Source organism: Astyanax mexicanus, chromosome 2 (assembly GCF_023375975.1).
Source record: "Astyanax mexicanus isolate ESR-SI-001 chromosome 2, AstMex3_surface, whole genome shotgun sequence".
Taxonomy (NCBI): Eukaryota; Metazoa; Chordata; class Actinopteri; order Characiformes; family Acestrorhamphidae; genus Astyanax; species Astyanax mexicanus.
The window spans coordinates 76,311,942-76,335,441 of NC_064409.1; the positions used below are offsets into that span (position 1 = coordinate 76,311,942).

At 38.6% G+C, this 23,500-nt stretch overlaps 1 protein-coding gene and 1 long non-coding RNA gene across 2 annotated transcripts; one reads left to right on the forward strand and one right to left on the reverse strand.

Annotated features, from left to right (window-relative positions):
- Positions 1-15,672: 15,672 nt before the first annotated feature.
- LOC111190966 (uncharacterized) lies at positions 15,673-23,265 on the reverse strand. Its single transcript, XM_049475254.1, has 5 exons — positions 23,202-23,265; positions 20,978-22,973; positions 20,786-20,854; positions 18,125-18,250; positions 15,673-16,183 (listed from the first exon to the last, which is right to left on the reverse strand). Exons 2-5 carry the CDS (start codon positions 22,971-22,973, stop codon positions 15,957-15,959), a joined length of 2,418 nt encoding a protein of 805 aa, XP_049331211.1. The 5' UTR covers positions 23,202-23,265; the 3' UTR covers positions 15,673-15,956.
- Positions 16,336-17,471, forward strand: LOC125799197 (uncharacterized). Its single transcript, XR_007438025.1, has 2 exons — positions 16,336-16,650; positions 17,173-17,471. It is a non-coding gene; the product is annotated as an uncharacterized LOC125799197 (long non-coding RNA).
- Positions 23,266-23,500: the final 235 nt, after the last annotated feature.

Here is a 23,500-nt window from a genome sequence, read left to right on the forward strand (position 1 = left end):
ACTGCTGGAGCAGCATTAGCATTACCCACGCTAGCATTACCCACGCTAAGCGCTAGCTCTTTCGCTGTTCAGAGGTAAGTATTATCAGCCTGTAGCCTGCTGCTAATCCTAGCTAGCACTGCTGGAGTAGCATTAGCTGCTAACTGTGCTAAGCGCTAGCTCTTTTGCCATTCATAGGTGAGTATTATCATACTGTAGTCTGCGTGTTTACTGTGTTAAAACAAGCTATGTAGGACGAACTGCTAGCTGATATCGCCCTGACTGACCAAAACACTCAGGGTTCCTCAATGTAGCGCTGTCGGGCAGCTAGCGGTTAGCGGCTTTTGCTAAGGCTTCATCCAGCCTTAGTGCTGGAGAAATCCGTAAACCTAAGCTTACTGTACATAAACGGAAGTGCTTTACTCACCCAAATAAACAGTTTTCAGGAGAGAAATCTGTGTAGATTAACATGCAGTGCTTACTTAGCTTAGCTTAGCTTAACTTAGTCAACCCGCCACCCCCACCACCACCCAGTGGCGAGACCTGCTGAATTAGAAGAAAAACATGGCGACACCCTTGTACCTTACTATTGTCACTTATATATATGCGCTTTATAATCCGGGTTGCCTTATAGTGCAAAAAATACAGTATCTGTCACTATTAATTAATTAACTTAATGAAGGCAGCCTGAGATGCTTGGTCAAGGAGAAGGGGGCAGGTTTATCAAATGAGTAAGGTAAGTAAAAATTGTGCTTTATTTTTATATATATAGAAGGAATGAAACCATAGTGTCCATGTTTTAATACAGTCTTTGCACTAAATATAATCTTGGCCCACATTTCACGCTCAATTAAATTAACAATTCAAATTTTTGGTCTAAGGTTTGGCTTAATTTGGGTCTGGGAAATGACCCATAACTTTTAGCATTGAATTGATGATGAAATTATAACTGCAGTGTCCCAGTGAGATGAATTTGCACCCAGATCCAATCCAAGCAGATATTATGGTATGTGTTCATGTTCCAATGTAAAGTAGTTTCTCTCCTCATTAAAATATGCCCTGGTCCACTGGATTAGATCAGGATATCGCTGGCTAATTGTGAATACAAGCAGGAATTAAATGTTTTGGATATCAGTCATGTTGTTGCTATGTTATTACAAGGAATTACATTGTATTGTGCTACGTTCTTTTCAGTGTCCTACAAGCAGTGAAAAAAAACAGATATGCTGTATACACTCCATGCTCCCTTATACAGTATATATATATATATATACTGCATATATGCTATATGCTATTTGTTCCTCCAAAAGATCAAAGCACTACCTGCGGCAAACCATTGATCCTATTTATTTGCATACAGACGCACTGCAGCTATTGTGCATAGTCAAATATAACTCAACTACTTTCAACAGTTTCAAACCCTACACACACAGCTCCATTCCAGAGCCACGGGCGAAGCACCACGGCCAACGTCCCCCCATCTGTTCCCTCAACTGACACAAACTGTAAATCTCATCCAGCAAATAATACAAATCAAATAATGAAGATGGGTAAGACGGGACATTCAGTCCGACAGCGCCCGAACTCCAGGAACAGCAGCAGCAGCAGCCCTCAATAAAATGTACCCGACCAGAAACTGACCCATTTTAACAACATCTGACACGACCCCATCACTCAGTTCAGCCCCTGCTAATTAGCAGCAGAATATAAGCCTGATCTTACACCACACTCAGATGAGTGGAGTTCCTCAGTCAGGGACTTCATATCAAAAATTCATTCCTACAAGATCAGAGTCAAAGCAAAGTCAGAGAGGAGAGGGAGAGTAAGTTTTGTGATTTCCATATTATACTCTGAAACCGGGGTGTTGGCACATGGGCTGATTCCCATTTTACACTATGCAACAGGGGTGTTGACATATGATTTGAGCAGATTCACATATTACAGTATACTCAGCATATAGAGTGTTGGCACTTGTGGTACAAGCCGATTTCCATATTATACTCAGCAACCGGGGTGTTGGCACATGAGATTTTAGCAGATTCCCATATTACAGTATACTCAGCAACCAGGGTGTTGGCACTTGTGGTACAAGCCAATTTACATAATATATTCTGCAACCAGGGTGATGATGCAAGCAGCTCAGGCCAATTCCCATATTATACTCTGCAACCGGGGTGTTGGCACATGTGGCTCGGTCTGATTCCAGTATTATACACAGCTATCAGGGAGTGGCACATGAGATTTAGCCCGATTCCCATGTTAAACTCAGCAACCGGAGTGTTGGCACTTGTGGTTCAAGCCTATTCACATATTATACTCTGTAACCGGTGTGTTGGCACCTGTGGTTCAAGCCGGTTCATATATTATACTCAGCAACCGGGGTGTGGCACATGCAGCTCAGACCAATTCCCATATTATACTCTGTAGCCAGGATGTTGGCACATGTGGCTCAGTCTGATTCCTATATTATACTCAGCAGCCGGGGTGTGGCATGTGTGATGTGGGCCAATTACACTCTGATTACAGTATAAGGGTGTTTTATTCAGTCCTGGAAATGGTTCGAATCATTTCTGCTGGTTATCTGGTTATCTGTACATACTGTACAGTTTCAGCTGACAGTCGCTGATTAGCTGATGTTAGCCTGGGCTAATGGGGTTGTAAGAGCTGGAGCTACAAGCACGGCAGTGAGCAGAGGCCCTTGAGTAGTACAAATTAGCACTATTACAGTATCTATAGCAAAAACATTAGCATAGAGGAAATAGGATAAAAAGCCTTATTGTTGTAAACAGAGACATTAATAATTCATGCATAAACTACGATTTAACCTCCTGAGGCGAGTGGTTTACAAAAACGCCATTGTGTTTTTCGCCAGAGGAAGTGAGTTGTTAGAGCGTGCGGAGCTGAATTTCTGCTTGTAGAGAAAGAGCACTGAGGGCTGGAACAGTTAATTACGTGATGTAATCCTGAGAAAATGAAATCCCACTATGCAGGGTGTTCCCTACAGTGCAAATTCCACGCCACGGCTTGAAGAAGGGCTGCAGGTACTCACGTGGGACGTGACATTTGTTCAATATCATAATAATCGATATATATATATATTTAATATATATTTATATATGATAATAATAACTGACAGAACATCACAACGTGTTCCTCACAGAAAAAAAAACAGGGAAAATCCTTATAGGAAAGAAAGCTCTTGTTCAAACACTCCTCTAAGCTTCCTCCGCTGCTCATTACGGCGTTCCGGAGTTCACACCCACACACTCGGGTTAAAGAAAGTCTCCGGCTCTCGTGTGCAGAGAACCGCACATGCGTGGCCTTACTGTGGAACTCGCCGCCTTAATTCCCTTCATTCGCCGATTCCCTCCCTCAATTACTGCCCCCAGCGTGGCAGGCAAAGGACAGCCTCATTTAAAATGACCACATGTGGACTTCAGAGTCACATGCCAGCCCATTACGAGCATTCCCGCGCTCACAAGTTCAGCAGTAGCCGTGCGAATGTGCGAAAGGACATCCTGAATATTTCACTCCATGGCTCTGTGTGCTCTCATGCTTGAGATTTAAAGAGTTCACATTATTGTTTTGTTCCTAGTTTGTTTGGATTTAAGTGGCAAAAGCTATCATGCAAACATGATTCCTTTTATCTTGTGTCACGGCTGGACTAGACTCATGTACAACGCAGATGCGAGTAAGAGCGTTTTCACACCTGTAGTTGTGTTATAGTTTCTCTGGTCCGAATCAGTTGATGGGTTTGTTTATTTGGAGCTTTTCTCCCTCTGTTTGGTTTGTTTTCACACAGGCATAAACTTTAACTAAACGCACCAAAATGCAGCACCAATAAAAGGTTTTTTTCTGTTTAGTTGTGTTTTAAAACGATGTTGTAAAATGAAATTACTGCAAATGAGTTCAGCACCACCTACTGGTCAAAGGCTGCCAGTTTTTAGTATAAAAGAAGTGCATGCTGGGAGAAAAGTGCAGTCTGAGATATCCCTGCTGTGGGGAAGTTGTCTCTCTGCAGAGCTCCAGTGAAAATCACTAAAATAACAAAATAAGTACACTCTAAAAAACAGAGGTATGATATGAGTACTTTTTTGTACTCAAAGGTACACTCTTTATTATTGTACCCTCAAAGGTACAATATTGATCTTTACAGGGTCAGATTTGTTCCCTCTGAAGTACAAAGTAATTTCTAACAGCAATAAGTACAAATTTGTACCATTTAACCTGCAGCCAAAGGGTACATTCAGTATTCTGTATCACTGTACTAATAAACAATATCTTTTTTATTTGCTAATTTTTTATTTGAAAGCCAGACAATTTTGGATCATAAAGTTTTTGAGCCATATTTAGTTGATGATAATGTTTATAATTTTTATAATCTTTACTGCCACAAAAACCATGGGTACAAAAAAGGACTTTCACTGAAAGGTACTTTTTTGTACCTCAATATAAGGTACAGCCCCAGCGACAAGCTTTGTACTCTTTGTACTCTAAATCTGTACTTCCTTTTCTTATATAATATAATAACATTTCTATATAATGAATGTATTATAGTAAACACATTAAAGATAATAAGATAGGGGCGGGTGATGTCTGCAGCACAGGGCGTCTGTGAGCTGATGTACCGGAGCCTAGCCACTGCGCTTTCCTCCAAGCGCGCTGGCTGCTCAGCAGTATCAGAGGAAGCTTGCGCTAGTCTTCACCCTCCTGGTGTGTTGGGGCATCACTAGTGATAGGGGAGTCCTAATGAGTGTGTTGGATAATTGTCCGTGTAAATTGGGGAGAAAATGGGAAAAATTTGAAATAAAATTATACAAAAAATGATAATAAGATAATGTTGGCAAAAAAAAGGTTTGAAGGTAAAACCTAAAAATATTTGTCAAAAATACAAAAAACATAAAAATACAATAAATATGTAGTTGTGTGCTGGTCCAGTTCAAGAGAGTGCTCTGTTTTCGTCCACAACAATGATAAATAAATAAATAAATAAATAAATAAATAAATAAATAAATAAAATATGGGTGTGCCTCTGTTGTGTACATACTCATTTATTTATTGATGTATGTATGTATTTATTCATTCAGATTTCATCGTTATGTATGAGAAGGTCATCTCGACGGTGAGCGTCTTTCATGTGCTTCTGAACCCAGACGAATTCAGAAGAGCAAATTTTCAATAATAAATATTGTTTACTTGGTAGCAGCCAGAGCAACGCCGGAGCATCGCTGCGAATGATTATGTAAGAGGAGGAAAGAAGAAAAAGGATGCTGGAGAAGTTGATGATGATGAATAACGAAGAAGAAAAGAAAGGAAAAGGACAGGCAGGAGTGTAGCGTACAGGAGTGCAGGGTTTCGTGTCGTGGAAACAGGATGCAGTGAGGTTTACAGGTAGCTGACAACTGCATGCATATGCAGCACAGGCTGAGCTAGCGCTACGCAGGATAGCATTAGCATGGCTAGAGCTGCAGAGGAGATGAAATACAGTATCAAAGTCAGACAGACACTCAGCACAGTCCTCCTCCTCCTCCTCCTCGCACACTCAAGCGCTTTCCCCCTCGCCGCAGAATAAAAATGCTTTTGATCTAAAACAACTCGAATCTGCTGTATTCTCAGATGAGGATGAATATTGCATGGAAACAACCTTGCAAGCCTTTCGGCCTTTTCTCCCTCTTTCTTTTCCTCCTCTTTTTTCTTCTTTGCCCTCGCCGCCTCCGTCCCCCGTCTCCGTCCCCCGTCCCCTCCACCCAATCACCACCACCCACCCCCCATCCCCCCCTCTTTCCATAGCCTAATCATCTCTGCAGCCAATTTGACACCGAGACCCGTAACAGTGATCAGCCAGAAATCCAGACATGCCTCATTCCCTCCACTATGATCATTAGCCTGCTTTAGTCTGGGCAAATTATTAATGGCAGCTGCTGGTGTGGCCGGCTCAAAAGCAATCCCGTCACCCGTCAGCTTGTCAGGGTTCAAACTGTCAGAAAAACAAAACACAGAAGCAGAAAAAAGATGAAGAGGACGAGAAATACTTTTTTTTCTTTTTGGACAGATTTTCTACCAACATGTACATAAAAGTCAGTAAAACAAATTGATAAAGTCTCACTGTCACGGCCGGACAGGACTCAGACATGTGCCGATGTGTCATGTCTTAGCCCTGTCTCATGTCTCTGTGTGTTTTCCTCACGTGACCTGTACTCCTCTGTGTCTCTTTTCAGTAGATTTCCACCATGTGTTTCTCATTTGTAGCTCCGCCCCTTCCCTAGGTGTTTCCAATTCTAGTGTGTTTCCTGTTTATTTAAATAGATCCCCTGTGCCACTTTGTCTCCGTCGGTCTTTGCACTAACCCCTGTTGTTTGTCTCTCCGTGTCTCTTTGTGATTTCAGCCTTAGCCCTAGCCCTAGTTCCTTGTTTACATCTTCTTGTTTCTTGTTCCCTTTAGTTCCCTGCTTAGTTTATTTATTCTTGTCTAGTTTAGTTTTTCCCTGTCTAGTTTAGCCTCTTGTTAGTTTTCCTTGTATATATCCCTGCCTTGTTTAGTATTGTATCTATTCAGTCCCTCGTTTGTTTCTTTGTTTATTTACTCCCAGTTTATTTTGCTATTTATTATCTCTTGTTGGTTTAGTTTATGTTCTCTGGTTTCTCTCGTTTGTTTTGGTTTTTGGTTATTTGTTTATCTAGTTTAATTTATTTAGTTCACTCCCTTGATCCTTGTATATATCTCCTTGTTTTATGTTTAAGTGTTTACTTGTTTCTCGTTTCCTGGTTTATTTATATTTCTTTATTCAATTATTCATTTCTCACCCTACCTGCACTTGTGTCCGTCTCCTCGTCTCCCTGCCTGGGTCATCCCCATTTCCTGACAAGATGCAGTTTAAAAATGTAAAATTCTTTATTAAAGAAAGGTCGGGCACAGAGAGTAGTCAAAACAAGCAAGGAAAACACTGATAAAAAGCAGCAAGAGGGAGCAAACATACCAGAAATGAGAAACAGTCCAAGGGTCGTACACTGCAAGGCAAATAAATACAAAACAAGGTCAAAATTGACAGAGCCAAGACAGGCAAGGAAAACACTTTGTAAGAAGAAAAAATCTGATCAAAACTTGGCGAGGAGTATGTGAATTAAAGGGTGTATATATAGTGTGTGTAACAGGTAAAATCAATCAATATTCAGGTGATGTGCTTCCAGGTAGTGTTGGAATGCATTCGTGAATGAGAGTGATGTCAGTGTGTAGTGCATTCTGGGAAATAATGGTCAGAAAAGGACACCACACTTCATGGAATATCTTTTTCTCTTTCTATGTATTGTGTATATTATTTTCTCTAAATGTAGAACAAAGCTCATCATATCTTTTAAACAAATAACAAAAGATTGGGCAAAACTTTGCTTCCAGGATAAGAGAATAAGACGTCTGGCTAACAGTGTAAAAAAAAAAAAGCCAACAGCGTCCCACTCAGCAGTCCTACATAACTGCCTATAACCTAGTGCATCTAAAATAAAAATAGAGCATTATTTAAAAAGTTACTTTATTTTAGTAATTACACATAAAGGGATCTATTTTAAGTGTTTATTTATTTTATTGTTGATGATTATGGCTTACAGCCAATGAAAAACACAAAAATCAGTGTCTCAAAAAAATATTATAGAATATTATATAAAAGTGTGCCAAGTCCTGCTGGAAAATGAAATCCGCATTAAAAATCTGCTGGTGTTGATCCACTGTGTTATATCAAGTCCAAAGTCAGTGCAGTGTTTTTCCACAAAATTATAACTTTTATGGCGATGCAGATTTCATTTTCCAGCAGGACTTGGCACACTGCCCACACTGCCAAAAGTATTGACCAATTGGTTCTAATTATATAATATTCAAATTTTCTAAAAGACTCATTTTTGGGTTTTCATTGGCTGTAAGACATAATCATCAACAATAAAAGAAATAAACGCTTAAAACAGATCACATTTTTTAAGAGATGCACTAGTAAATAATTAATAAATTATAATTTTATTATTTCTCTCAATTTATGGAATCATTATGCAACCATTATCAGATCACCTGCAGCCACAAGTTCTGTATCAGGATGATTCTCTTTTATATCTTTATGTCAGGGTGTGAAATGGCCCATCTGAGTGTTTATTTTATTTTATTTATTTTTTTAAGCTATGGCGGAGAAGTCGTCACGCGTCACTGACTTCTACCACTTTCTTTTTCCCTTAACAAAGAGGTTCTATAATGATAATAATAACAAAAAAACACATTACTTCTTTATTTCTACAATAGCAGCATCTTAAAGCCCTGCGGCGACGCTGATTAAACCCAGCGTACGCTCGACAAAATGCAGAAAGGAAACGGGCAGAGGACTTAAGCAATAGCAACAGTTCAAACGGTTAAATTGCTTTGTCATTCTTTCCATACAGGCAGGAAATTACTTTTCATCCATGTTTCATTAAGTTCGCCCTAATCCCAGATCAGCTCCCCCGATACCCGGAGAAGTGAAGTGCACTTAATGCTCCTGCTAGGTGTGGATGAGTCCTCCAGCTGTTGGCTCGCTGAAGTGTTGCCAGACGGCTTCATCTGGAGCCTCAGACCACAGACGCTCGATAATCGCTGCAGTAATAAACTCCCAGCAGCCCCTTCAACTACACAGCGCTGAATCACATAGATGATTATGGCTTACAGCCAATTAAAAACCCAAAAATCAGTTTGGGCAGTGTTCCAAGTCCTGCTGGAAAATGAAATCCACATCTCTATAAAAGTTGATCAGCAGAAGGAAGCATGTAGTGCTGTAAGATTTTGTGGGAAAACTGGAAACTGCACTGACTTTAGACTTGATCATAAAACACAGTGGATCAACACCAGCAGATGATCAGCATGTCTCTCCAAACCATCACTGATCATCAGTACATTTTACATTTCATTTGTAAATCAAGGGAGCAGAGTCTGGAGGAAGAGTGAAGAGACACACAGTATAAGCTGATCGAGGTCTAGTGTGAAGTTTCCACCAATCAGTGATGGTTTGGAGAGACATGCTGATCATCTGCTGGTGTTGATCCACTGTGTTTTATTATCAAGTCTAAAGTCAGTGCAGTTCTGTTTTCCCACAAAATCGTACAGCACTTCATGCTTCCCTCTGCTACTGACAACTTTTATGGAGATGTGGATTTCATTTTCCAGCAGGACTTGGAACACTGCCCACACTGCAGAAACTACCAATTAAATACTTACCAATAAACAATTAAAATAGATCACTTTGTGTGTAATACATCTATATAATATACAAGTTTCATATTTTGAACTGAAATATTAAAATAAAGTACATTTTCATTGATATTCTAATTTTTAAGATACAACTGTAAATCAAAAAATCATCCGGTAATTTAACTTAAAAGAGTCCACTTATAGTAATATAGTAGTAGGAGTAGCAGATCCTATAAGTCCTGTATTTCACCCTATTCTTCAATGGTCAGGGCTAGGGACAGTACAAGTGGATCAGATACAGCAGTGCTGCTTGAGTTTTTAAACACTGTGTTTAATCACTCACTGTCCTGCACTCTATTAAATACTACTACCTATAGCCACTCCAACATTAACCAGTTATGGTACAAAATCCATAAACTGTCAAAATCTTTACATTAAATTAAGTTAATTATCTAAAAAAATGGAGAAAACCGCTACAGGAAGAGTCACGTCTGGCTGACCCACATGGAAATAGCTTCAGCCTTTAGCTCAGCTTAACATGATTGGAATGAATCTCAGTTTCAGCAGTAAAGAGCAGAATAAGAGGTCTGACAGGTGACTTGATTAGCAGTAAGAAAGTCATTGCTAAAATTAAGATGAAATAAAAAAAACAGATTGTCTGAGCCATTCAGGACTTCAACTACTGCACTACTAAACAGTAGGGGTGTTTTTTACTCTCCTGGTATAGAGTACACCTTCTCTGGCCCTGTCTTAATGGTAATGTTGAGCTGCATGCTTGTATATGGATAGCATGTCAATACGTACATGTCCTCTTAACGTCGACTACAATTGAAAGTACATAAGTGCTTAATGTGCCCTGTATTCCCAGTCAATAGGACATGTAGTCTCAAGCATGGGAACGCAGCGTTATTGGACTCTGTACAGCAGGAAAAGCCACAGGAAGTGCATCCTTTCGCTCTTTCTCTGGTCTAACACACTTGATTTGGCTGACGAAGGCCTTGGCGATTACCTGATGAGCTGAATCGGATGAGTTCGGAGCGGGGGGGAAATTGCACAAAGCCGTGGGATGGCTTTGGATACCCGTCGCCGTAGCAGAAGGCGGCGAGCAGCAGGGCTCGTTTCTTCCTCCGTCCGGGAAAGACAATGGGAAGGAGCTCAACAAGCCATGGCAAATAGTGTCTGAAAGTCTGTATCCGGCCTGAGACAGGCTGCGGGCTCGGTTTGTAGCAGCTCACACAGGGCTTATTTTAAAGCCATCTGCATTCCCGAGCATCAGCGTTCACAAACCAGGCCAAAGTCAAAGCGAGCGAAGGCCTATCAGCATCCAATTCTCAGCTCCAAACCCAATCATACTCAAAAAACGAGATGCTGAACTGCTGACGCTCAGAGATCAATGGCAAAATCTGTTAAGAAACACTGGTTACTGCTACTGACAACTTTTATGGAGATGCAGATTTCACTTTCCAGCAAGACTTGGCACCCTGCCCACACTGCCAAAAGTACCAATTGGTCCTTTATGATCAACAATATAATAAAAATATATAAAATATAAATAAACACTTAAATTAAACGCACATTTAGTAGATGCTCCTTGTGCTGTGAAAAAATGATCTGGTGATTTGAGGCATGGATTCCACAAGAGTCCACCTATAGTAATATAGTAGCAGTAGTGTATCCTATGAGACCTGTACTTCACCCTGTTCTTCAATGGTCAGGGCTAGGGACAGTACAAGTGGATCAGATGCAGCAGTGCTGCTGGAGTTTTTAAACACTGTGTTTAATCTCTCACTGTCCTCCACTTTATTAGATACTACCACCTATAGCTACTCCAACATTAACCAGAAATGGTACAAAATCCATAAGCTGTCAAAATCTTTACATTCACTCGCTTTGACAAGACTTAAAGTCAAAGCGAGCGAAGGCCTATCAGCATCCAATTCTCAGCTCTAAACCCATTCATACCCAAAAAACGAGATGCTGAACTGCTGAAACGCTGGTTATATAAAGCGACGCTTCATCAGCCAGGATAAACATATCGTCGCCATCCAATGAAAAACAAGTACCTCCAAAACAGCAACTTTACAGGAGAGAGAAAAAACCTTCTACACTGTAAACCCATATGTTGTTTAACTCAAATGATTTAAGTCTGTTTTACACAAAATTGAATTTTTCTAAACAATACTCAACTATTTTCAGTTAGTTGAACATTTGTGGGCACATATACTGTACTAGTCAAACTGAGATCTTTGAGTTGAACCAACTTATAATAACTGAGTTTAGTCTGTTTAGTCATTAACAGCTTATTTTCCATTGGCTTCTGTCACAATCTATTTGCATACTGGGTGTGTCCAACAGTTTCTGACTAACACTCACCATCAGTGTGTAGTGATTCCCCCTGGGCTCCCTTACAAATAAATCAACTTCCCCTTTAGTTGTAATAACTTGATGTTTTAAGTTATGCTAACTCAAGTTTTCATTCCCCATTATTTAAAACAATTGAGCAAACCGGCTGCCTTAAAAAAGTTAAGTAAACTCAACTTATCTGGTCTTACAGTCTTATACAAAAAAAGTTAAATCAATTTCCCCTTTAGTTGTAATAACTTGATGTTCTAAGTTATGCTAACTTAAGTTTTCTTTACCATTACTTAACTTTTTTTTTTTAAGGCAACCGGTTTCCTCAAATTTTTCAAGTAAATTCAACTTATCCAGGCTTACAGGGTAAATTTCCATGGAAGTCAACGTAAAATGAGTTTATTTCAGGTCATTTTAAAGAGCTTCTATTGGTCCGTTCATCAATAAATTTTGGCACAGTGTAAGAGACAATTTGTGTGTTTAAATTATGTAGCAAACTAAAAATCGACAAAAATTGGTAGATAGATACTTGTTTTTCATTGGACGCTGACAATATGCTTTCATCGGGGAATGGAGTGTAGCGACATGCCAGAGAATACTCCTGGTTGAGATGGAGAGTCAGAAAAAGTTATTCAAGTGCCGGAAAAGAAAGAATTTTAACTTTTATAGAGATGTGGATTTCATTTTTCAGCAGGACTTGGCACATTGCCCACACTGCCAAAAGTACCAATTGGTCTAATGTAATATTCAAATTTTCTGAGACACTGATTTTTGGGTTTTCGTTGGCTGTAAGCCATTATCATCAACTATAAAAGTAAAAGTAAAATAAACGCTTAAAATAGATCACTATGTGTGTTTAATACATCTATATAATATATGAGTTTTACATTTTGAACTGAATTACTGAAATAAAGTAACTTTTCGATGATATTCTGTTTTTTCTTTTTAGATGCACGGATTGAACCATGGATTCCACAAGAGCCCACCTCTGAAACTGGGCCAAAGTTAAAGCGATCAGCATCCAATTCTCAGCTCTGCACATATTCACCCCCTCACCCAAACACACTCAAAAAAATGATACGCTGAACTGCTGACGCTCAGAGATCAATGGCAAAATCTGTTAAGAAACACTGGTTATATAAAGCGACGCTTCATCAGCCAGGATAAACATATGCTTTCATCGGGGAATGGAGTGTGCCGACGTGCCAGAGAATACTCCCGGGTGAGACGGGGAGTCAGGACAAGTTATTCAAGTGCCGGAAAAAGAGAGAAGCAGAGAGGCTGAGAGACAGCAGACGAGTGACTGATGTACAAATGTGCTCCCATTAAGAGAAAGAGAGAAAAAACAAGCATTTTCCCAGGCTGGATTTTTTTTTTGGGGGGGAGGAGGGAGGAATGCTGGGGCATGACGATATTTCGACTCCCGTAGTTTCAAAGAAACTTCTTCTCTTTGATTACGGCAAAACTGTTTATGCATTAATTCGCTTCCAAGTTGCAATCGGTTGACAGATGTGGCTCTTCTCTGATAGCAGATTAAAGAGATTTGGAATATGCAGTTTAGTCTCGTCCCCTGGCTTCATTAACGAGCAACGCCACGCTTACAAACTTTTCTGGACAGTTCCCTGCCCTGATTGTTGTGGTGGTTTGTAGACCACTTAATGGTTGGACCAAGCATTGGACCAAGAATTGTTATTTTTTGTTCCAGGGCTCCTCTTAAAGGTGGGGAGCATAATTTACTTTTTCTATCTTACACCCTGTGAATGGTACATCACAATGCTCATTGCTATCTTACACCCCTCCAACTGTTCATTTTAACGCCTTCCGTCTGCATCGTTTTAATAGCAACATTGAACATTGAACATGCTTCTGAATATATCTACACCAATGGCAAGTGACACGCTGATTGAATTATTGCATGATACGCCCCAAAACATACCCATGGTTAATTAGCAGATTTTGGACATTTCAAGCTTTGCAAAGAGTACTTTTCCTGTCGTTATGATAGCAAAGATACAATGACACGCCCCAGAATGAAAATTCACAGTGTATGTTGATGGCTCACCTATAGATTGCTAAAATAGAGCCCTAATTAAGAGCTTATGTCCATCAGATAAGACCAGGAACCAGCCAATAAAACAGTAGCTTAGATCCACCCACTGCACTTAAGAATAACCAGCAGCTTGGATATTTATGTGATTTAGACTTTTTTTTTAATCATGTTTAGGACATGTTTTTGTCTTTGTGTTTTTAATTATACTATGTTTCGCTCTATAAGGCCCCATAAATCTTTTCAGAAATTGTCAGTGCTCCTTATAATCCGGTGCTCCTTATGTATGAATTCTATCAGTCAGGTATTAAGTAGCAATGAAGCTACTCTGCTGAAGTACAGAGTTATACAGGAGTTTCAATTTATTTCTTCAGCACCAAGGCTGGAGCAGTATTAGCATTAGCCGCTAACTGCACTAAGCGCTAGCTCTTTCACCATTCAGAGGAGAGTATATTGGACTGTAGTCTGCGAGTTTACCATATTACAACAAGGTAGATGGGACGAACCGCTACCTAATATCGTCCTGGCTTACCGGAACACTCCGGTACCGTTTTTTTAGTGTAGTGCTGTCGGGCCGCATTTGCTAGCGCTAACTGCTAATAGCGGTTAAAGCTAATGCTGCTGCACCCAGCCTTAGTGGAAATCTGGAAATCTAAACTTACTGTAAAAATCTGTGTAATTTAGTATTCAAGGCCCATTCGACTTGAAAAGAAAAAAAATATATATATTTTTTTTTTATTAAGAATTACAGTTTTGTTTACTTAGCTTTTCTCGGTGTTGAGACCTGCGGAATTAGAAGGGAAACATGGGGTCATCCCTGTTCCTTATTAGTGTTGCGTAATGCGCCTTATAATCCAATACACATTATGTACGAAAATAGACCAAAAAATAGACGCTCATTAATAGTGCACCTTACAATCCAGTGCGCCTTATAGTGCAAAAAAATATGCTAACTATTACTTCAGGTCTGAAAGGGTTAAGACATGTTTGCAGGTAAAACTTGGACAAAATTACACCTAAAACACTGCAGTGGTTAATATAATAATGGCAATAATAATTATTAAGACATGAAAGAGGCTAATAATGTGCTACAGTTTACAGGCAGGTACAGCTCGTGAGAGCAGGTCTGAGATCAGGCTTTCAGAGTACAGGTGGGATCAAAGCCATTTGTGAAGAGAGCACACATCAAACATCCCATACAGGCTGTTACCTAGCAACCCCAGACCAGGTGTCTAAGAGCAGAACAGCAGAAATACAGGCCATGTACAGTTCCTACACCTAAACACTTACAACACACACACACACACACACACACACGTTGGTTTCCATGCTGGATGGGGACCAATGTTATGAACGTCACCTGTGGGGACGACCCTTTCTAAAGGTACTAGAGGTACAAAAATAATAATCCATACTTACCGATTTTTTGTAAGCTTATACACGACTTCAAATATCCAATTTGAGCAAGTAAGATGTCATGACCATGCTAAATGGGGACCTTAGAAAATCAAGTTAACATTAATAATGGGGACATAATTTTAATATTATCTGCATATTATTTAAATAATTCACACAAATTCCAGTGTGTTTAGTGGGGACCTTGCAAAAACAATAAATGCATTACAAATAAATCTAAATCAGGTTTAATCTACAGCAAATTATAAGATCCTGAAATAAACAAAAACAAGTTGAATTTTAGCTTAGCTTAAATGTTCATAAATGATGTATAGAGATTTAGCATGTGTCCAGCAATAATACAACACAACCAGATTCAAAGATAGAGAAATAAATATGATTAAATAAAATTCTAATTGGTTATTAAAAGTGGGAATTGGTATTTTTTTACTCCTAGCCTCCATCTACAGCTGATAAGTGCCCTGGACTGAGGGAGTAGAGTAATATTACAGGATTTTACATGAATATGAGACAACTTTATATTTCTTGTTACAGTGTTTGTACCATCACTATGATACAGTTAGGTAAAACACATAATTGGGTAAATCAAAAAACATTTGTTTCCATTTGCATAAAAGTTCAAAGAATAATGGAATTGTCCATATATTTGCAAACTCATATAGTCAATCCAACCTTCAAACACTTTAAGTTCCCACTGTTAGAGCTTTTATTTTCTTTTTTTTTCCAGATACAAGCATTTGTTTTTATATTTTTATCCACAGTCAATCACCCAGCAACAGGTTTAAGCACTTTCACTATCACAACTCAATGAAATCCAGTTGTTATGAGTTATGTAAAGCTGAACTCAAATTAACATCAATTAACACTGTATATATATAAAACATATACATACAACAGAACAACCACCAATGTGGTATATTTTGCTGAAGCATGAACAGGAACAAAAATGGTCCTACCTGAAAGTCTTTACATTTTTTTCTGGAATTTCCTCTTGTGTGACATAATGCGATTATGGACATAAAATTTTACATTCTGCCATTCCCTGTTTTTAAGGGCTTCTGGTTCAGCTCTTATGCACTTTTCGCAGTCAGCTTTTCCAGGAACAATGCAAGATGTAATGAAGCGCTTCATGTGCTTTTCCACTGCCTGCACCTCTGTCTGCTGCCATGGAGTCTTCTTTTGCAAAGGTTTACCTTAAAGTAGTCAGAAAAACACGTGTTATAAAAAAAAAAAAAAAAAAAAAAAAAAAAAAAAAAATCCAGTTCTGCATCTTATATCAATATGTGCAAGCATCTACAGTATAGTAGGGGTGAAACGATTACTTGAGTAAATCGAGTAACTCGATTCACAAAATTGATCGATTAATTTTCTGTGCCTCGAGTAATCGTTTATTTAATTAATAAACTCAGCGTGCGGTATTTTCGCGACTTTTATTTTGACAACGCGCTCAGCGTTACGTCACCCTGCCCGGGAACAAGGAGACGGAGGTTTGAGCAGCGGCAAAAATGGAAGTGGCGAGAGAAAACAGCGATTTTAAAGGAATAAAAGCATTTTATGTTCGAACTGTGACCTGTACTCGGTGCAGTGCCAAAACAGCGCGTTTTAATGCTGCACCATCTGAGCCGAGGACACCCGAGACGGGAGGACGCAGAGAGAGCAGGTAAATATAACTTATAATAAATCAATGAGATTAACATTAATGTGAATTAATAACAAAACGACAGCGCTTTGGAGTGTGAATTAATAGAAGCACTGTCTATAATGTGTGGTTAGTTTATTAGAACAGAGTTCATACATGCTTTATGTAAACAGTAAACACAGCGCTGTGGAGTTCTGAATATAAACAATAACAATGTTAAAAGTTAGCTAAACTGAAGTTACTTTGGCTGGAAACTAAATGCATGATTTCTTCATCTAAGAGTACATTTGGCCAGTGAGACAAAAAAGTATGAACACTGTTGTTTATAAGGAAGTGTGTCTCTTATTTATTGGGTAAAATATTGATTACCACTAGTGTCTAATATGCCCCAATGCGATAGGTGTCAATCTTAATAAATGCACGGCCATGAACTTATTATTAGAGTTCTTAGTCTTAGTGATGTAATTAGACCCAAATAGTCCAACATATAAATAAAGAAAAAAGCAACATTTGTAATACTTGTGTGTCACAATTATTGCACAGGTCCTGATATATTTTGGAGAAGTGGCTTGGTGGTAAAAGAATGCAGCACACTGATCCAACACTGGCAGAACTGACAACGTCTCAGAAGCTAAGATGCACAACACAAAGACGATGTTTATGCCTTTTTTATTGATTTATACACTATATTTGTTATTTACAAGAAATCCAAATGTGAAAGTAATGTAATTAAATTTATTTTTTTTATTGTGGTATTTATTTATTTATTGTGTTTTATTTATTTGTATTTGCAATTTGGAAATGTTGTGAATTTAAAAATATAACTTATCTAAAAAAGGAAACCAATTGGTCATTCATTATTGAGTAAAATTCCTTTTTAATTGCTCTTTAACAAAAAAAATGTTTTATCCGATTACTCGATTAATCGAATCGATTTTTCAGTAGAGTACCCGATTACAAAAAGAATCGATAGCTGCAGCCCTACAGTATAGTACATGCTATTTGCACTGGGTACAGAAACAGCTTTATTTCATGCATCCTTAATCCCTAGTTTAACTTTTTTTTGTGCAGTCAGGTTGATTCAAAATTAATCTCATTCATAACTTTTTGCTAAGAAAGTATTTAAAACTGTAAAAAAAAATGTAAAAAAAAACCTTTGAGAGGTAGAAACAGAGATAGACAAGACGTCTTAGTAGGAGCATTTCCATTAAAAAATGTGAAGGACTTAAGAACACCAGTGAGGCTAACCAGCAAAAACATAATTTTTTGTACAGAGCATAAAGAGTCAACTATGGAGCAATGGAAAAAGGTCATGTGAAGGTCTGATAAGTAAAGATTTACCCTGTTCCAAAGTGAGGGTTCATTAGTGTAAAAAGAGAGACAGCTGAAGTGATTCATCCATCATGCCTTATTTTCTATTTTCAAAGTTAACAGCGAAGCACTAATGCAAGTCGCTCTGGATGATGATGCCCGCTAACTGTGGTAAAGAACTCACCTTTGGATGAAGGATTTTTAGTACTGACTTCTGATGATGGTTTGTACCTCTTGGAGGGTGGTGGTGGTGGTGGTGGAGGCATTTCTTCCCTCTCTGCAGGAGGAAGTGTCTCTTCTGCCAATAGTTCTATATATAAAAAAAAAAAAACTTAAAAAATATAACATTTTCAGAAACATTTAATCTTCACATACACAAAGCTGAATATAAGAAAAATAAAATCCTCTGTTTATTGTCTAAGTTTACCCCCTTTCAAAGAACAGTCTAATTTTTATGGTTGGCTTATTTTAACTGAGACAAATGTATTAAAATGGTCTGGTGCTGTAAGAGAGAACCAGTATTTACGGCAGTTACTAACTGATACTCATCACAGCACACTACCATCAGTTCACTGCATTAAAGCAGAGCTGAAAACAGCAGAAAACTATAGAATACTATAGCCTGGCAATATCAGTTTGTGATGATGTAAACCACAGGAGGTGAAATTAGATAAGTGGTTAGGAAGTGGAAAGGACTTGTATTGAAGAACTTTGGGTTTGGTGGATTTTGAGTAATTTATTTAGGTCTATTCTCATTTGTAGTATGTAAATGTAGCCCCCTTAGGTTAGTGGTAGGTATTGCAGGTTAGATTTGCCCAGTCATGTTCTTTTCCTTCATTCCCAAGATGGCAGTTTAGTGGAAAGATGTGTGAAGACACAATCTGATTAATATCTTATGTTTAGTTCGCCATCCACTGATTTTTGTGTTCTGTGTGCGTCCAAGGACATGTAAGTAAATGACTAATGTCATTATTTCTAGTTAGATGTATTTTGGTGCAGTTTGATGATGGTTGGTAATTGTAATTATGATGACTAGCCAACCACATGGCAATGCTAATTAGGTATATTTTCTGCTCTTTCTGTTTGTAGAACCTCACACACACACACACATACCACACTCCTAATGATCCAACTGCACCAGTGTGCAAGTATATGTAAAACCTTCTTTTATGGCGAATAAATATCCAAGAATTTGACAGAGAGCATTTTGACTGATGCCTCACAGCGGTCACCACTCCCACAACGAGTTTGATATAATTATTGGAACCCCTCATTACAGGACTGTTAGTAGGGATGGGCAATATGGAAAAAAATCTTATCACGATATGGCTTTTCCATACCAGCCGATATCGATTTGTATCACAATATAAATCAAATCACTTTCTTTTACACTTAACGGTTTCTTTTTACTCATAAGTGAGAGAATAAGGAAGTTATGGCTAAGCTCACTAGCAGCTCAGAGTCTTGTGGACAGACACAGGGATGTCCACATCTTACCAGGTGGGCACAAGGTGCTCAGACAGCTTTTAAATTAATTTTAAAAGTCATTATACATCCACACAGGTCCAGAGTTTAGTCTTAGCCTTTTGACTAAAATGTATAATAGTTTTAGTTACATTTTAGTCTATCGGATATTATTAGTTTTACTCACATTTTAGTCTAGTTTTAGTCTAATACATTTTGGTCATATAAAAAGTATGTATTACATATGTTTTACTGTTTTTCTATTTTATATTTGTTGTTATTTTGAGATTATTTACTGCTAATGTTTATTAAAACAATAGCCTTTAAGTTTTGTTGCATTTAAATTATGCTACATTTAAATATTTTAAAGTAAGTGAGCTGTAATGAAGGAGGGAGGAATAAAGTCAAGTTTCTAAAATGAAACACTTCTCCTGCAGTACAGATTTATACTAACATTACTGGCTTTCAGTAGACTAGACTACATTACTTAACAAGTGTATTTAAAACTCATCCAGTTTAGTAACAGCAATATTTATCTCTTTTCAAATACAGCTACACAGATTATATAATCTTCTTTATTTAGTAAAATATCCAGAACAACAGACTCTCTATCTGTTAAAAACTAAAAACACAGAGACAGAGGAGAATTCTGCTCTCAGGGTTTTCTAACAGAAACAGTAAGGGGTTAGGAAAAAATGGAAAGTGCTTCTTTTCTGTGTGTTTATATACTAACCCATCACTCGCGCTGAAGTTAACGTTAATTTACACGGAAAGTGGATTAACACGGCTAACGTGTGTTACCCATTAGTTTATTTATCAGACAAGCTAACTTAACCTAGCAGCAAACAGCGTTACCTGCCTTCAGAAATCTGAACAAGCTCAGCTCTCTAAATATCTTGGTGAGGAGACTCCATACTACATATTTAGAACTGAGTTTTCCACTGTAGAGCAGCTAAACTTATAAATGGTGTTTATCCAGTAAATGAGAGAGCAGCCGCTGTTTGGATCAGCTGTGTGAGGTTCAGAGTGAGAGGCTCGCGGGTGGGGGGAGGGGGAGTCCTGAGCATGCAGTTCAGAGCGCTGCCTGATCACGTGCTGCGCCTGTTCGCAGCGCTACTTAAAGGGGAAATAGAGAAAGTTTATCCTATCGCCCCGGCTTATTATAGTTATCGCGATATACATTTTCCTCGATAACTATCGTTATTGTTTTATCGACCAGAACTAACTGCTAGGGCATTTTGTTCCATTCAGGTTGTAATTTTTGCCTCAAAGATGCTGGTAAGGTAAATGTCTGAATTAAAGTTAAATTTCTTTTTTCTTCAAATTATAACATACTGTGGGAAACCCAGCATTTGTACAGTAACTTACTAACAATACACACCATCAGGAGTGGATGAGCAGATTTCCTCCTGTATGCTTCCATCTTCCTCATCACTGGCCTGAACCTTTTCTGTAAAAGTCATACAAAAAGTACATGATTAAACAAAAAGGAATATACAGAACCAGGGCAGAATAACAAAAAAATACATTAAAAAAATTATATATATATATATACACATACATACATACATACCATCAGGATCTATGCCAATTTCATCCAAATTCTTGCCCTGAAACTCAGCTAATCGTCCTTTCTCGAGAGCCACAAGAACTTTGCTGATCTTGGCAAGTTGCAGGGTCTTTTCTGGGAGTCGATAGAACTCACGATGGATTCTTATGTCATGTCCCAGGAAGTTGGCTAGTTGGTCCATCTCTGTGTCTGTCATGTTTAGCACCGTTGAAAGGGTTGCAGCATGCTTTCTCAGCCTGGTTGAGGTCAGTGACTCTGGACACTTCGCACCACATGCCTTCGCGAAGCCACGAATGCAGTCTGAACCTCTGAAATGTGTTGCCGCTTCCGGTCTTGCAAACATGTAACTGTTATCTTTTAGAACTCCACAAGCCTCTCTTTGTTTAACAAGGAGTTCTAAAGCAGACATCATTTTTGGAGTCAACAGAATTGGAACTGGGCGACCACGTTTTCCTCTGATGATGATCCTAGAGAAGTGTCTGCAGAGTTTTTTTCCCACTTCAGAGAGCGCCCAGTCCACATCCTCGTGTGGATCGGTAGTGTCTCTAGATAAATATGCTGATAACGGCATGCTTGCCACCTCTCCTTCCCTGCGTCGGTTAAAAAGAATGATCTGGGTCAGACACACTTTTGCCAGTTCCATCCAGGCCTTTGTACATGGACTTTCTGTGAGTGAATTGTACCACTCATCTTGCACTTGACTAAGATATGCATGCAGTTTTTGGACATCTTCGGTAAAGGGCATTAGGGTGGGCACATTCCACTTTGCTTCCCTGATGTTCCTTAAGGCTGCAGATGAAATCATCTCATTCCACTTCTCCCGATGAACTTCTTGAAACTCACTGGCATTCTTCACAAGCTCCTTGTTATCTGTGATTAAACCCTGAGCTTTTAAGAGTTTGCTTACTTTAACTAGGACATTTCCAAGCTTGTTTGCTAGTGATGGAACAGAGAACTTGTTTGTTTCATTGTTGAACCCACATGTGATTCTAACAGCTTCAACAGTCTCCATGTAGTTTTGTGGATTTATCAGATCTTCCATTTTTTTCAAGCTGGTGACTCTCCTGGCACTGCACATGAGCCGTCCCATTTCTCGCATCTTCTCTCGCACATACTGTTGGTTTTTGGCTGACAGCCCACCTTTATTTAGCAAGTGTTGCCCAACGTCAATAATGGCCTGGTCAGTCTTTATTATATCAGTGACTGGGTCAGGATTCATGGCGCTGATTACTTTCGACAGCTGTTTGCTAATGTGTGAAGGCACAGGTCCTGTGTATGTACAAATGGACTGAACACGGTTCTTTCCTGGTTTGGGGACGACTGATCCAGGTTTGAATTGACAGCTACGCATATGTCGCCACAGAACCTTTCTTGTAAATAGTCCTTGACAGTATGCACAGTGCATGAAGTCATTTCCCTGCTCATCTTTAGGTGGTCGCTTAAAGGGTACTAACTTCCCCTTTCCTGATTCCATGACAGTAGCATTGTGAATGTAATTTCCTTTGTTACGAATATAATCCAGCTGTTTCTTTCTCTCACTGGAACCTTTTGAAAAGCTTAGCGCTTTAGCAACATCAGATTCATTTTTATGTGCACCTTGAAGATGCCTTGCCATCTTAGCAAAAGGTTTAAGGCAATATACGCAGTAATGTCTCTTGTCGTACACTCTCTTCCCACCTCGTTTTTTGCATGCACTAACAACCACGCTGTTACTTATGCTTTGACTTGAACAGGGTTCTTCTTCTGTTTCAGTGTTTTCAGATGTAAGGTGGTGCCTTTCAAAAACCAATTTGTCTGAAGTTGTGGTGTCACAGACAGGTGATCTATCTGATCCAGAGTCACTTGGCAAATCAAGAGACTGACGTTTCCTTGAGTTTTGTTTAAGGCTACTACTACTGTCACTATCGCTGTCGCTAGTTGTATCTGGAATGTAATCATCTGAACTCTCTGGAGTAGAATCATACAGTTCATCAGAATTGTCCAGATCAGCATTTTCCATCTAAGAAAACAAAACACAAAACTAATTAGGACTAAATTAATAATTCATAGTTGAATAAGTAACTGTGACATTTTAATCATTTTACTACTCAGGGTTTTTTTATACATTTAAAGTTTTATAGTTTATGATTTTTTGCTGGTATTTTATAATAATATTTATAAATAATTAATGAATTTTAAAACCTACAAACAATGAAATTCAGAAATTGACAATCAATTGAGAGCTTACTATGATGCTTTTAGTGCGTCTTAGTCTTGGTAACGTCTCATTTTCATTTTCAGACTCAGTCACAATCTGTAAATAAAACCAACATTTTTTTATAATTATACTTTTGCAAATAAACAATAATAATAACATAATAGTACAACCCAAACACAAAAAGTTGGGAAAGTATACAGAATGCAATAGCCATGCCTTTCTAATGTGTGCACCAAATAGTTTTGCACCATCTTGCCTCAGACCCCAAAGAAGTAGACACCACTACTGGACAAGCTTAACATAAGGCTTCTGTTTTGCACAGTAAGTTT